At 39.7% G+C, this 14718-nt stretch overlaps 12 protein-coding genes across 12 annotated transcripts; 5 read left to right on the top strand and 7 right to left on the bottom strand.

Moving 5' to 3' along the window:
* Positions 1 to 62: 62 nt before the first annotated feature.
* NUR1 (Nur1p) lies at positions 63 to 1634 on the top strand (the record flags this gene model as incomplete). Its single annotated transcript, XM_037288245.1, has 1 exon — positions 63 to 1634. One exon carries the CDS (start codon positions 63 to 65, stop codon positions 1632 to 1634), a length of 1572 nt encoding a protein of 523 aa, XP_037144140.1.
* A 175-nt stretch (positions 1635 to 1809) lies between these two features.
* HG535_0D01190 (FG-nucleoporin ASM4) lies at positions 1810 to 3303 on the bottom strand (the record flags this gene model as incomplete). The annotated part of the gene is made up of 1 exon (XM_037288244.1): positions 1810 to 3303. The coding sequence occupies one exon, from the start codon at positions 3301 to 3303 to the stop codon at positions 1810 to 1812; it is 1494 nt and encodes a 497-aa protein (XP_037144139.1).
* Positions 3304 to 3461: 158 nt separating this feature from the next.
* Positions 3462 to 4553, bottom strand: YIM1 (Yim1p; the record flags this gene model as incomplete). The annotated part of the gene is made up of 1 exon (XM_037288243.1): positions 3462 to 4553. One exon carries the CDS (start codon positions 4551 to 4553, stop codon positions 3462 to 3464), a length of 1092 nt encoding a protein of 363 aa, XP_037144138.1.
* A 676-nt stretch (positions 4554 to 5229) lies between these two features.
* On the bottom strand, positions 5230 to 5973 carry LUC7 (Luc7p; the record flags this gene model as incomplete). The annotated part of the gene is made up of 1 exon (XM_037288242.1): positions 5230 to 5973. The coding sequence occupies one exon, from the start codon at positions 5971 to 5973 to the stop codon at positions 5230 to 5232; it is 744 nt and encodes a 247-aa protein (XP_037144137.1).
* Positions 5974 to 6494: 521 nt separating this feature from the next.
* SRL4 (Srl4p) lies at positions 6495 to 7373 on the top strand (the record flags this gene model as incomplete). The annotated part of the gene is made up of 1 exon (XM_037288241.1): positions 6495 to 7373. One exon carries the CDS (start codon positions 6495 to 6497, stop codon positions 7371 to 7373), a length of 879 nt encoding a protein of 292 aa, XP_037144136.1.
* Positions 7374 to 7535: 162 nt separating this feature from the next.
* IMP1 (endopeptidase catalytic subunit IMP1) lies at positions 7536 to 8141 on the top strand (the record flags this gene model as incomplete). Its single annotated transcript, XM_037288240.1, has 1 exon — positions 7536 to 8141. One exon carries the CDS (start codon positions 7536 to 7538, stop codon positions 8139 to 8141), a length of 606 nt encoding a protein of 201 aa, XP_037144135.1.
* Positions 8142 to 8201: 60 nt separating this feature from the next.
* On the bottom strand, positions 8202 to 9038 carry SWP1 (dolichyl-diphosphooligosaccharide-protein glycotransferase; the record flags this gene model as incomplete). The annotated part of the gene is made up of 1 exon (XM_037288239.1): positions 8202 to 9038. The coding sequence occupies one exon, from the start codon at positions 9036 to 9038 to the stop codon at positions 8202 to 8204; it is 837 nt and encodes a 278-aa protein (XP_037144134.1).
* Positions 9039 to 9239: 201 nt separating this feature from the next.
* On the bottom strand, positions 9240 to 9638 carry LDO16 (Ldo16p; the record flags this gene model as incomplete). Its single annotated transcript, XM_037288238.1, has 1 exon — positions 9240 to 9638. The coding sequence occupies one exon, from the start codon at positions 9636 to 9638 to the stop codon at positions 9240 to 9242; it is 399 nt and encodes a 132-aa protein (XP_037144133.1).
* Positions 9639 to 10036: 398 nt separating this feature from the next.
* On the bottom strand, positions 10037 to 10789 carry HG535_0D01120 (uncharacterized protein; the record flags this gene model as incomplete). Its single annotated transcript, XM_037288237.1, has 1 exon — positions 10037 to 10789. The coding sequence occupies one exon, from the start codon at positions 10787 to 10789 to the stop codon at positions 10037 to 10039; it is 753 nt and encodes a 250-aa protein (XP_037144132.1).
* Positions 10790 to 11562: 773 nt separating this feature from the next.
* Positions 11563 to 12183, bottom strand: HG535_0D01110 (uncharacterized protein; the record flags this gene model as incomplete). Its single annotated transcript, XM_037288236.1, has 1 exon — positions 11563 to 12183. The coding sequence occupies one exon, from the start codon at positions 12181 to 12183 to the stop codon at positions 11563 to 11565; it is 621 nt and encodes a 206-aa protein (XP_037144131.1).
* Positions 12184 to 12500: 317 nt separating this feature from the next.
* HG535_0D01100 (carboxymethylenebutenolidase) lies at positions 12501 to 13322 on the top strand (the record flags this gene model as incomplete). The annotated part of the gene is made up of 1 exon (XM_037288235.1): positions 12501 to 13322. The coding sequence occupies one exon, from the start codon at positions 12501 to 12503 to the stop codon at positions 13320 to 13322; it is 822 nt and encodes a 273-aa protein (XP_037144130.1).
* Positions 13323 to 13600: 278 nt separating this feature from the next.
* TIF34 (translation initiation factor eIF3 subunit i) lies at positions 13601 to 14644 on the top strand (the record flags this gene model as incomplete). Its single annotated transcript, XM_037288234.1, has 1 exon — positions 13601 to 14644. One exon carries the CDS (start codon positions 13601 to 13603, stop codon positions 14642 to 14644), a length of 1044 nt encoding a protein of 347 aa, XP_037144129.1.
* Positions 14645 to 14718: the final 74 nt, after the last annotated feature.

Raw genomic sequence — 14718 nt, 5'->3', positions numbered from 1 at the left:
ATGATCTGTAGGAAATTTCTTTTACGGCATTGACAAAATTGCCCAGAATTTAAAGGTACTGGATGCCTTTTGGATCACCCAGGGCTTCTACGACGTCCATTGATGAGAGTGGAAAAATGAAAGTCACGACGAATTCAGATACGCGGGATAGTCTTGAGGATGAGAGAATGAGCTATTTTACCATGCTCACAACTTCGCCATCAGATTGGCAACTTATTTTGAATGAAAAGTTGGCACTAATCGATTGGGATGCCAAAGCGAGTACACTGGCACAGCCTTGCGGGAATGCTTTGACAATTCTATTTTTTATTATACGTCTCCTACAGGACAATTTGATTAAACCAAATTTTCTCAAGTTGAATGCTGTTGGCGATGCTTTCGATTTTGCAAAGTCTGAGAAGTTGAGGCGGTATGATTACCTTTTGGAATATTCCATTAAGTCAGGAAATGCAGCAAAATCAAAAGGGGAACTGTATTTTATATCCCTCGGACGACTGGCGAGAATACTTGATGTGTCGATAAAGGTTCTCATTGTATGGAATATTTTATCAACATACCGTTTTTTATGTGTTTTTTACAAGACATACTCACTGTTTCATCTACAAAGCATTCCAAAATCAGACAATTTGACGAAACACAGTTTAACTGGAATAAGCAACGATGAAGCAAGGTACCAGAGACTAGCTAATGGGTCTTTGTGGAGCTTGGTCAAGTCTCTATTTTTGCGTGATGGTAGAAGTGGTCAAGTTGATGGATATTCTAATGAGAGTAAGTATTATTACAAATTAAGGAAGTGGGCACCATCAAAATTTAGCGCAGTTTTTTTCGTATCATTTCCACCAACGTGTATTGCCTTCTTGTTCTTTTCGGAGGTTTCCTTTAGAACGCTTTTTGCAGTAATAATACATCAGTACCTTCTCTACTTTCTCGTCACTAAACGCTATGAGCAGAGGTTAACAGATGATTTAATTACAGTAAGTGCTGCAAATGCGGAAATTGACGAGAAGTTTATAAAACCGAGGTTTTCAAAAGTACATCAGGATGTACAAGTTGATGCAACCCCCTACGGCAATGGATATGTCCGGTTTTTTCCACCGTCAAATAAATCGCATCTATTCAAGGCACATTCTCTTGATGGAAGTGTAATCACCGAGCAATACAATACAGATACTGAGCAGTTTGATACACTTTCTGCAGAGCTGGACGTAACTCAAAATACGATTGTCAAGCCGCCACACCTTCATCCGTATATGTTTTACAGAGATCCCTATCACCCTCATTACGACAGGTTTCGGCAAGCTGGGCAAAATATTTGCTACAGTCGAGAGGGAAGCCCAACAAGGATGAGTACACCGCCAGGATTTTATTCACCGGCAGTGTCTACCGCTTCTGGAATGTCTACACCCTATTTTAGACCAGAAAGATCCTCAACATTTATGAACGCTGTCCCCGCTAAACAAACCATGAATAATAAGAACTCTGTAGGAGTGACTCAATCGAGAAAAGGCTCTAAAAGTCCTCTGAGACTGTCACTTTTGTCAACCAGGAATTCGGGCGATGAAGATATAAAACGAATGAGAATACCAAAATTGTCACTATCATCTAGAAGCTCTAGCAAAAGTCCGACACGTTGACTTCGGCGAATTTTTGGTACTTATGGTGAAAATTACAATAAAAAAAGTGGCTTTATAAAACTGATAGATTTAAGTAAGTGAAATAAATACGGCGGTAAATATTTAAGTGTAATATGGTTTCCAAAAGCCTCTCAAAGGGTGCTTTTATTTAAATTTTAAGAGTACACTCCCCAGTTCATAGCTCATTCCAACCAAACAACCAGTTGTTTACCTTATGCCATATTCCTGCCTCCTTTTTGTTATTTTCCTCTTGTTGACGCATTTTGGCTTCTAAACTTTGTAAAAAGTTGTGATTGTTGGTTGCACCATTATGAACAAACAATGATTTTCCCTCTTTAATATCGAGTCTTCGCGAAGGATATACAACCTTTCGATGCGAAAGTACATCGTCCGAACCAGAATCAAATAATTTTCCCGAGCTTGTATTGAAAACACCTGATACTGAATCGGTATGTTTATCATCTGCACCAGCTTCGATGTCTTTTGATAGACCTTTGAAAGTGTTCGCGTCGTCAATTGGAGTAGGAGAGTTCATCGCTCCAATATCATCGACTTTTTCAATGTGGCAAGATGCTAGCTGTTCAACAGCACTTTTACTGTATGGTACACAGCCAATGAGCGTACCACCAAAAACTCGACCATTTTCTTGCAAGGCACGAACAGCTGGAGGTACGCTATCGTAAGTCAGTTTTACCCATCCATCTCCAGTGAAAATGGGGCATTTTCTTTCCTGTTTGTCCGACTTGTTTCCACGTAATTTTAACGTGGCTGTATTTATACCGGAATTGCTTCTAAGTACTTCGAAATCCTCAAGTATTCTCCCGAACTTAGAAAAGTGTGTTATCACCAAGTTAGATATCGATTCAGGGTACCCGAATACTATAACCGCGCTTTCTTGCGTTGCTGACTTACGTAAACCACCAGTTTTTGTTTCTAAATTGTTATTATTTTGCTTGTTATTCAATCCAACGCTGCTTTTCCTGTCAAAGACATTCGTCTCAGATCCTTCTGTTTTATTCTTTTTCGTTGTAGATGGAGTGGAAGCCAACTCAGTCTGCTTTGACTTGAAAACATACTGGGAATCATTAGTCTGCAAATCCAGCGGGTTAATGGAGCCAAAATCATCTTCGCGTTTCCAATCATAAAAAGAAACAGTTGGTGGTGCTTCATTAGAATCCATGAACCCATTGTTGTGATCAGATTTCTTTATCACGTTGATGTCCTTTGAAGAGGGCAGGAGCCCAACATCTTTTTTAGAGCCAAAGCCTATACTGTTGAATCCAGATCTTCCAGTTCGGCTAGTGCCATCGCCGTCTGTAGTAGAAGAGTCAACTGAAGATGATCTCTTGGTGGTTCTCTTTACAATTGCTTGGGGAATAGTTCTTTTACGCGGGTTGTTGAACCATTCTGGTTCCCGCTGTGTGGCACTGTTTTGAATTGAAGTGCCTTGCTGGAACAACATTTGTTGTTGCTGTTGTGACGTAGATGGATATTGTTGAGAATGTGTATTCTGTTGATTCTGCTGTTGTTGCGGTTGCTGCTGAGTGAAATTCACCGAAACATTAGCGAACCGGTTAGTGTCCGGACGCTGTGGATTTGATGAGAACATTGGGCACTTAACAAGCCTGCTTCCGAAGATTGATAAAGTCAATTGCGCCTCTCTCATCATTTATTCACATCTTCTGGTTAAAGAACCTTGTTTGTATCATAAATTTTTCTGCACAATAACGTTACCCGCAAACATAAACAGCGACGTCTCACATATACACGCCGCACATACATACATACATGATATAAAAAGAATAGTATGTAAAGTCAAGTAAATCACTAGTTGTTGATTTTAAGCACGACTTTCCCCTTTGCACGGCTGGAAGAAAGTCTATCTATCGCTTCTTTGAAGTCCTCAATAGGGTGAACGGAGTCAATGGCAGGCTTATATTTTCCCTCTGAAATTAATTTATTACCTATTTCCATCGCTCTTTCTGAGGGAGAAAAGAGACCAAATTTATAGTTGTAGCTTCTAAATGGGTTCAGTATTCTCGATGCCATCCAAAATGTGCCCATTGCAGAAAAGCTTCCATACTTTAGTTTCCCATCACCCACAATGGTAATATAGTAAGAATTTTGAGACCTGGGTTTTAGAAACTTATCCAACACAGGAAAAAAGTCGTTATTACCAACTGAGTCAAATATCAAGTCGAATTTCTCTTTCTGTAAATCTCTCAAAAATACTTTCGCCACGCTCTCAATTAAGGGACCCTCATCGTACGTTGCTAAATAATCAAAGCCTAATTTCTTATTATACTCAACCGACTTCGAGGAGCAAACACCTACAACGGTACCTACATTCATATAATTTTTAGCAATTTGAACAAACGCGTTTGAGACAGCAGTTGATGCACCAATAACTAAAATTCTTGAATCAGGCCCGAATTTCTGCCCATAGTTAGTCAAAATGCCAAATGCAGTGCAGAACACTAAAGGCCATGCTGCGTCAAAGGTGAACTCGTCATACTTGCCCTGGATATCCTGATTTATTGGTTTCATATGGGAAATAGAGCATTGTTTGCTAGGATTCAAAACAAGGTAATCACTCATAGAGCCACTCTGGCCCACGAGAAACGCTTGAGCACCGTTGACCTTATCACCAATTTGCCACTTTTCGTCAACATTCTTACCTCTCCTCACAATGACTCCACTGTAATCTCTTCCATATGATTTTGGGCGACTGCTCACCAAATATGAGCACATAAACCCTTGGGAAAGCAGATCGACGGGGTTGAAAGCCGCTGCATGAACGTGTATGACAATCTCGTTATCTTCATAGCATGTATCCAAATCTATCTCCTCCTGTGTTAAGGAAGCTGCTGTTTTGTTGTTGATGTAAGTCACAGACCTGCAAGTAACAACTTCTGGCATTATGCACTTGGATATACAGGATTAGTTGTTTTATTATCGCTGTGCTACTGTTTTATCTCTGTTCACCCATCCTGTAGACTAATACATTCTATATAGCTATTTAAATATTAATCAAAAATATATTGCTAATAAAGTCATTTTTTATATTCTTTCGCCAGCTGTTGCCGCCCCATCGCAGCTCGTTTTTCTATAACAGTTCTCACACATCCCATACAGTCACTCCAGAATAACAATTTTAATACAGAGAAGAATCGCGTCCTATTCAATTGCCAATGCATTGGCTGGGTTACTTATATCACCCAATTGAAGATGAATAAGCCGCTCAGATATATCAAAGGTGCCTGTTATAGCGTGTGCGTGCTATTTGAGGTAAAAAATGGCGGAATTAGATCATTCAGTTCTGCAGGCCACATACTAAGCGAAACTAAAGTTATAAGGAATTCATTCAGTACCATCACCAACACAGAGAAGTGAGTGTCTTAAAAACATCATAGGAATTCTTTTTTGGTCGGCTTTACCACATTGGTCTCCGGAGACCCTGTAATGCTTCGCTGCACGTGAGAAAATGAAATATGAAGCTAGGTGTGAACCGATGACAATGGTTAGCAGGCACCAGTTAAGTTGCTGAAAGTACGTGATTGTTGCGGAGTAAGGCTGGCCATAGCACATCCAGCATCTATCTGTTTGATCCTATGCTCTGCTTCATTCGTTCGAGTTCTTCTCTCATCTTGACGTATCCCAAATGAACTTTTCCAAGGAAGTGATCTGCCAGCCTTCTGTCGGTATCCAATCTGGACAAGTAGGCTCCGCATACTTCACAAACTTGCAGTTTTTGTTGGGCACTTTGCCCCACATTTTCTGTTATGTTCTTGACTCTTTTGGCCACTTCCAGCCTTCTTTCTTGCATTGCTTGCAATTTTAATCCCTGCAGTAGCGCTTTTGAAACCTCGTTCGCCCGTAGTAATGATTCGATTTCCTCGATCATCAACCCTATTTTGGAATCTAAGATATCCAACTCTGCGGTGACTTGCTTAATGCGTTCCCTATCTTCAGGAGTGTGTTCTAATTTCTTTAGTGCCATAGCGATCTGACCATTACAATCGTTGACAAATCTGGAAAGCAATGCATGGTATTCCTGCTCGAATTCGGGGAACTTCTTACCTTTTTTCTCCTCCTTTTCGTATATGAGCTTGTATTTGGCCGAATGGATTTGAGGGCATCTGCCCATACTTAGTTTTGTTCCTTGAAAGAGATCGTATGGGCATTCTCCCACAAGATAGGATTTACATATTCTGGGATCATATATTCCTAGATCTCGCTGATAACTTTTATAGTGCGATTTTCTGTGATGTCCACTAAGGGAATCACTTTCCATGAGTTGCTCGAGTTGCTTCTTCTGTTCCGCCACAGGGGTACTCATTTCTTCAATTGATTTCTTAGTTCTCCGTGCAACTTCTGACAATAAGAAAGAACTAAGAGCTTATTTTCTCATAGTTCTACTTGAAGCGCGAAGTGCATAAAAACTGAAACTTTGCAACTACTAAACTTTAAAAGTAGTGATTTTAAATGATCATACTGTCTTCTGGCCACTTAACCTTCCATTGCAAAAACTGTTCTCGCTGTGGTAATCTTTTCCTTGGTTTACCTTTTGAAGGTGCTTAAAAACAGTTTCTGGGCTTCAGGAAATTTAGGTAAACGCTAGATACAAGGAAAGAATTTTTTGAAAGATAGAAGATCATGATGAGCCTATTGGAATTTCATTGACTCCTTTGCAAGTTCTCTAACGTTCAGTATTGATTTCTTGCTTCGGGTCTCGTATTCTTTGTATCTTTCCCTGCGGTGACAGACATGGTGACACAAACAAATTTGTATATAAATAGCTGCCAATTAAACGAGAAAACTCTTGTATGTTAGAAAAGAGTATATCTCCATGAATCCGTGATGTTCTCTTCCAAATTCCTCAGTTTGTCCAAATTTTTGTACAACACACTGGGTGCTGGTGTGAAATTAGAGTCCGGTGTGAGTACGGTTTTGATTCTGGGTGGATCTACATCCGGATTCGGGATTGAATTAAGTGCAGCGCTGATGTTTGAACACAATGTATGTGTTATCAATGTCGACTCTAGGGATTTCGAAATGATTTTAAATGTTAATGAAGCGGTGAAGCTAGAAAAGTACTACACCTTTATACACTGTAATGATTTCAGTAACATGGACAACATGGTGCAAGCTATGACAGAAGTTGCGAAACTGAAGTTACCCATAAATTTTTTCATAAATAACGTGCAGGAAGGGCTCCACACTGTTTTTGATAGCCACGAAGATAATACAATTGGTTACAAAGGTGTTGCACATCTGAGAAAATGCGTGAATGCGAATTTGACCAACGTGATGATTGCAACAAAAATGTTTTTGAACACTATTGTTCCCCAAACTGCTAGGTTAACCAGAGGAAAAATCTCACAGTTTTATATCGTCAATATCTCGTCGGTTCTATCACTACAATTGCCAGAATTTGCGAGGCATTTCACCTCTTCAAAAGCAGCGTTAAATCAGTTTCATGATAGCCTCACATCAGAGCTTAGTTTTGAGAGCGGAGAAATTTCCACTAAAACTTTATTAGCCTACTTACCCAATATCAGAGATGGCGAAGCCTGGGAGGTTAACTTAACCGAGATGACTGATGCGCTTATACAAGATCTGAAAGACGGCAAACAAGGCGACACGATACTTAAATGTGATCCAAAAGATTATTCAAAGGACACAACAAGGAATAACGTACGATACAGATTGGGTAATTTGCATCACAACTGGTTATAGACGCATCGCTTTATAGTCCTATATGATATGCTTTTTTATATTAATAGCTCTTGGTGCGAAAAGTAACAAACCACCTGACAGAAAAGTGCATTTTTGTTAGAAAGAAGTACGGCAAACATAGCCTCCTCTATGCTGTAGTTCAGCATTTAAGTTCCTACACTCATGCAAAGTTTATTACAGTCATGGGTCAAAACAGCTACCAGCGCTCTTAGAGTGGTATGTTTTGTGCATATAGTGCATACGTACGTCTATGAATTCACGGAAACCAGAGGAGAATCGATGCTGCCAACTCTAGCTGCAAGAAATGATTATGTGCATGCTTTGAAGACATATAGGGATGGCAGAGGCTGCAAAATAGGGGATTGTATTGTGGCGGCGAAACCGAATGATCCGAATCATCGTGTTTGTAAAAGAATCACTGGAATGCCAGGGGACATCATACTTGTCGATCCCAGTGTGGGAACGAATGTTTTCAATTCATCAAGTGCCATGAATACAGAAGCAACTTCTGATGGTGATAATGATGGTTACTCGGAGGCAGATGAAGCTTTCAATTCTTTCATAAAAGTTCCTCAGGGTCACGTTTGGGTCACCGGTGATAATCTTTCACATTCCTTGGACTCTAGAACTTACAACTCGTTGCCCATGGGGCTTATAAAAGGTAAAATCGTTGCAGCAAATGACTTCAATGAGCCGTTCTTAGGTGGTTCAAAGGGAGACTTCTGGGGTTTCAGAAAGATTCAAAATACCTATGTCAACGAACAATGAACGCTAAATATACTTTTCAATATATAACATTTAAAAACATTTATCACGTATCTGCATCTTTTATAGTTTCTCAGCAAAGTTTCTCAAGAACTTGGTGCCAAGCAACAACGATGGTATACCCAAATACAATACAGAATATAAGGTTTCAAATATACTACTACCAGAATAATACTTCAAAAAGATATATTCAAAGCCTATGACAGAACCAATAAATGCAACAAAGTAGAAGAAACTTGAGCCCCTTGGAACGTTCTGGAGATTTATAGATCCGGAAGCCATCCATGAGATAAGCAAGCAAAATGTACAAATTATAGTAGCCAGAATGAAAACTTGGCAAATGTACCATGGGGCTGTCTTGGGTGATGCATTGAAAATGTGGCGGATCTCATGCTTTGGTCCATACCTGGATGGTGCATTATATTCAATTGCACTGATATTACTTAGTTGTATATCAAAAACAGGAGCAATTAAATTTTCCAAACCTGGGCTGGCTAGAATTAATGACACAGCTAATGGCTTATTCAACTCCCTTGAATAATATAATATAGCTGCTGGAATCTTTGAAACGTCGATCTTGACCTTATAGAGGTTCATATCTTGATTCTGGGTAAGTGTGGCCATGATAGGGAGTTCTAGTCTTTTTTCAGGCAAGCCAACCAAAAGACCTACCTGTACAGGCAGATCAGTACCTGCAACAGCAAATCCTAGTTCCAATTGCTCAGAGAGTTTTTCAATGACAATTGGTTCTGTTGGCTTCTCTGTATTTGCGTTAATACTCCCAAACATAATCCCCCTCCTCTTAGAAGTAAGGAAGCTCAAATGGGCATCTTTAGCCTCGAATGCAATACATTGGCAGATTACAGCGCATAGAACAATTAAGAGTTTATTAAGCTGCATCTTTGCTGACCAACGGTTCTGGTATTAGCTGCTTATCTATGTGAGTAGTATGTAATGTTAGAAGCTAGAAAAACCCCTTTCAGGAAGGGCCAATGCCATTTACAAGAGTAGCGGTTAAGTCATCTTCTCTTTCGCATTCTTCGATTGAACACGTCGGGCCACATTGTTTGGTTCAGTAATTCTTACAGTGAAAAGATGTTACTATGAAGTTACCCGCAAATTGGCACGAGTTTCCAAAGATCGAGCAATGCCGCTAGCAGCAGTTGATGGCTCTGCTGGCACGCTCACGGTGTTTGACATTTGGTTGTCAGAGGAGCCGACCATATTACTATTGTTGAGGATGGCACACTTTTTCGACTCTTCACTCTTTCTCTGTGCGCTCATTTTTTTCAAAGCATACCTTAATCTATGATCTACCTTTAGATACAGCTTTTGCGAGATGCGGAATGTAATGTCACTTAAGAATCCAAATATGACGACAAACGAGGCGAATATGAATGATAACACCAAAGATGGAATAATGAAAATTGATGCGATTATGCCAACTGATATGAAAAAAATCAGGTACAACACGAAGAAGAAGGATGATAAGGAAATCATTACAAAAATAAACACCGATACGGGTAGAATGTTGGTTGTGATGAGGATGAAGAAAAAAGTGGTGGAATATGGCTTTTTCTTGAATCTTTGTAAAGACCGGAAAAGTAAAACTCTAATGAAACAGAAACCTTTCTTAGAAGCTATGGACTTTCTTCTTGCCTTTTTATCTGGGTTGCTGTCTCCCTCTAGTATTTCACTTTTGTACTATTTGAGGATCCTAAAATTACCTACGTTTTGACAAACCCAAGGAGACTTATCGCATACACTCAATATCTATTTACTTTGTGTCTTTAACTCTTGAAACAGGTATTTCATACCTGGTTTTGTGTCGCGCATTTAGCGCAATTTTCAGTGGTCGGCCGCATTGCGAAGCGGTTCGGATCCTTCCCCCAGGCTTGTCAAAATCTCATAGGTTGGGCCTCAAATAGTTTGAAAGTTAGTAATGTTATTCGATAGGAAAGGGAAATGATACTGGGAGTAACATACCTGATAATGGAGGCCCACTGAGGGAACCAAAAATTGAAATACAAAATTGACTTCCAGAAGCACTCGAATGATTTGGCCTGCAGTCTATCCAGTTTATCAATAACCGACAGTAATGCATCTGCCCAACGACTCTTCAAGGTTTCTCTTAGAGAGCTTAAGCTGCTATTGGGGAGCGGAGAGTCTTTGTTGCTTGAATTTTTCAGCAAGTGTTCAATCTTGCCACTTGTGTGGGTAAAGCTGAGCAACAATTCTTGAACATCAGATTCTGTGAGCTGGCCATCTTCTCCTAGTACACCCTTGAGCATATCAATGTTTTCTGGAGATAGCTCGTCTATGGGCTCTAAAGTCTTTGGCTCCTCGCATTTGATCGTTTCGTGTTTAGCCGCCGAGCTTTTGTGCTCATAATTCTCAATTCTTTGTGAGATAGGCAATCTTTTCCTTAGTTCCCCCACATCTAGTTTTTGAAATCTATCCATGGATGTGACAAGGCTCTCTTGTCCTTTTGCAAAGCTTTTGTTTTCCTTTTCTCCTTTAGCGGGCTGTAAAGATCTAAAGGATCTGCTTTGTCTCTCTTTGAACCGGGGTTTTGAATTTAAGGTTATTGCCATTGCCATTGATATATAATCTTGCCAAACAAGTGTTGTATTAATCGTCTTCAAAGGCATGTAAACCCATCTAGGTGAGAACTGTTCTCTATTCGTTTTTCTTTTGCATTTATATGCTCTGCTTTTACGCTGTCTTCACGCTGCGTTATCCAGCCGCGCTGAAACATTATGCATGAAACATACAATCACTCTAAGAAGCAAGATTAGTACTAGATCTCTCCCACAAAAGATCTGATTATCTTTCGAAACATATTATGTAGGCTCAAACAACGATACTACAATAAATCTCCTTGCATTATTGAAACATGCATTACCATAACAAGCTTCAGAAGTAGAGTGAGCTTTGCCCGCTACCGAAATGTGAAACACCGCTCTCAATAAACGACCTATGCTTTTCAAAGCTAACAGACTATAAATGAAACTCATCATCATGAGATAGTAATGGTGGTGACCGGGTTTAAGCGCACTTTGGACCAGGTCGGAAATAGATATGTTTGCCATCACATACATGTTGGTGCGAACATGGAATGATCACCAAGATAGAATCTTAAAAATAGTAAATAAAGTAGGGTGAGAAGCTATTCAGTAATAGGATCATTTTTTTCAGTAGAATCTACGCAATTGCGAAAACGATACCTGCATTTATTGTATGAAAGTCTAAATGTTTTATCGATGAGCTTTATTAAAAAAATGCGATGTTGCCCAGTATCTCGATTCTTATGTGTCCCCTTATCATAAAAATGAGACTACCTATGTGCGCCTTCCGATGAAACTGTATTAAGTGCCCTATATTTTTACCTTTGACTCGAGTTTTTCTTTGAAGGGCTTTCTCACTAAATATCATTTCCATGACAAATTGCATCTATCGTTTGTAGCAGCCACGGAAGCTCCTTAATGGTTATTCTGAACCATTCTTTATGCCTTTTTTTTCCAGAAGGGTCGCATCCATAGCAGTATATCAAACCTTGCCCGTACTTTTTCCACAACAGTTTGTGAATGGCATTCTCGATTTCCTCTATGGGCCTCTTCCCTCTGTGATCAACATAAAATCCACCATCCCGATACGTCAGCAATCGTTCAGCAATGGAATTTTTCGTTTTTTTGGTAGATTTGATGGAGAGCTTTTGGAACATTTTTGAGAAACTCTTTTCGGAATCTCGTCTATTGCACAAAAGCTCAACCTTATCTGGTGTTAGGTTAACCACTGTGTGCTTGCAGGTATTCTGCCATTGTAAAAGACGTGTGCTAACGGAAGGTTTCGTGGTCATTCCAATTTTACAAAGAATCTGACAGTCGTCAATCCATTTCCGTCGAGCAAGTTTATCTGGCGACAAGATCGAATCATCAACAAAGAGCCAATCCAGTTCTTCTAATTTTCCACATAGTAATGAATTATACATAAGCTCATAAGTGTATATGTATATGAATCCGGGCTTTTTCACTTTTTTGTCCATCACAATGGGACAACAGGTGTCCTGCCATTGATGATAATGACAATATTTCTGCTCATCGGGGACTTGAATCTTACACCGAATTCCCTTCTTAGTTATGCCTAAGACAAACGTGCATACTCTTTGCAAGAGTGTAAGTGGAACGGACAAGAGACTTTGCCATTCGTAGACCAGTGAAATTTTGGAAGTTGATATTTCTGAGGACCTATAAAGTGTTGAAATAAAAAAAAGTACGCCCCTAGTCACAGGGACTTATTTGGAAAAACATCAACAGGGGAAGAGCAGAAAAGTACATATAGAGAGTATAGTAGAGAAAAGATATGTTAATCACTGAGACGTACCAAGATGTTAAAACATCTTATGGCACCACATTGAGAATATACATTTATTCTCCAAAAATCAATGGATACCCAAATGCTAAGTTCCCTGGTGTTGTTGTCTATAGCGAGATTTATCAAGTAACAGGGCCTGTCCGCAGGTTTGGACAAAAAATTGCTTCGGAAGGTTACGTTGTTGTAGCACCAGCTATTTATCATAACTTCTGTGGTCCTGAACCCTTAGCCTACGATGCTGAAGGCACAGATTTTGGTAACGAATGTAAGATTAAAAAGCCATTGGAATCATATGATGAAGATAACAAGTTGTGTTGCGATTTACTGTATACTTTGCCCCAATTTGATGGTAAAAAGATCGGTGCCACAGGGATGTGCTTAGGTGGACACTTGGCATTCAGAGCTTTGTTGGACAAACGTATTGCCTGTGCCACTTGTTTCTTCCCAACGGATATTCATCTGAAAAGCTTGGGTCTTCATGAAAATGATGATTCCCTGGAGCGCATTTCTAAGGAAACGAAGGCAGACCAAGAATTAATACTAATTTTTGGAACTTGGGATACGCACGTCTCCCCAGAAGGCAGAGATATTATCAGGAAAAAGTTGAGAGATAATAAAGTCAATTTCACTTTCCTAGAAGTTCACGGTGCCCAACACGCTTTCATTCGTGATGAATCTAGTAAAGGTAGATTCGACTCTGCAATTACTCAAAGTTGTTTGGGTTTCATGTTTGAACAATTCAATAGAAAGTTAAAGATAGATTTAGGGGAATTTGTTGGCGACAGTAAGAATTTGGAGCATGTATGCTGAGGTAATAGTCTCTTGAATGTACCTTTATACTTATATCTACTTCACAATATTGAACTACTGATACCAGTGCTCCTGCTACTGCTACTATTTTTGTTGTTGATAATGGTAAATAGGTATTACCCGGCTTTACGGGTTGATTAGCTCATCGCTTTGACTTATTGCAGGGAAAAATTTTCAAAGCGGAAACAGATCGTTTGAAAAGAATATGTTGATTACAGAGATTAGTAGCGTAAAACAATTTTGAAGGTAGAAACCAGATTGGAAATAAATCTTCAAGAATGAGACCTATTATGTTAGTGGGGCATGAGCGTCCCCTTACTCAAGTAAAGTACAACTATGAGGGAGATCTCGTTTTTACCTGTTCCAAGGATAACATTGCTAGCGTGTGGTTTTCAGTCAACGGGGAAAGATTGGGAACTTTAGAGGGGCATACTGGTAGTATTTGGTCAATTGATGTTGATAAATTTACGGAATGTTGTGTCACAGGTAGTGCCGATTACAGTATTAAAGTATGGAGAGTCTCTAATGGTGAAAATGTATACACATGGAAATCGCCAGTTCCAGTCAAAAGAGTAGAGTTTTCGCCATGTGGCAATTATGTTCTAGCAGTTTTAGATGATGTCATGAAATATCAAGGTTCCATCAACGTTTATGAAGTGAAAAGAAATCCAGAAACTAACGAAATCATCGAATTTGTGGAAGAGCCAGTACATTGTATCATGACGCAAGAGGGGCTTGCAGCTGTTACTGTTGCAGGTTGGTCAACAGAGGGCGAATACATCCTGGCTGGTCATAAAGACGGTAAAGTCAGCAAGTACGACGCAAAAAACTTTGAATTTGTCGAATCGATAGATCTTCATAAGTCCAATATCAGTGATCTGCAATTTTCGCCCGACAGAACATATTTCATTACATCATCGAGGGATTCACACGCCTATATAGTGGATGTCGCTAGCATGGAAGTTCTAAAAGAGTACGAAGCAGACTGTCCATTGAACAGTGCGTGTGTGACGCCTCTCAAGGAGTTTGTCATACTAGGTGGTGGTCAGGCCGCAAGGGATGTTACAACTACCAGTGCAAGAGAGGGTAAATTTGAAGCAAGATTCTACCACAAGATCTTCGAAGAAGAGATCGGCAGAGTGAAAGGCCATTTCGGTCCATTGAACTGTGTCGCAGTAAATCCACAGGGAACTTCATACACGTCGGGGAGTGAAGACGGTTTCGTCCGTATACACCACTTTGAGAAATCCTACTTCGATTTTAAGTACGAGGTCGAAAAAGCTGCAGAGGCGAAGGAACATATGCAGGAAACTGCCGCATGAATCAAGTCCTGACGTGAAACTCATTAGCAAATCTGTATAGTTATGTATCTACCGAATAAAATAACAAAACAATA

Source organism: Zygotorulaspora mrakii, chromosome 4 (genome assembly GCF_013402915.1).
Source record: "Zygotorulaspora mrakii chromosome 4, complete sequence".
Taxonomy (NCBI): domain Eukaryota; kingdom Fungi; phylum Ascomycota; class Saccharomycetes; order Saccharomycetales; family Saccharomycetaceae; genus Zygotorulaspora; species Zygotorulaspora mrakii.
The sequence above is the reverse complement of the archived record's forward strand: the minus strand, read 5'-3'. Positions and strand labels throughout refer to the sequence as shown.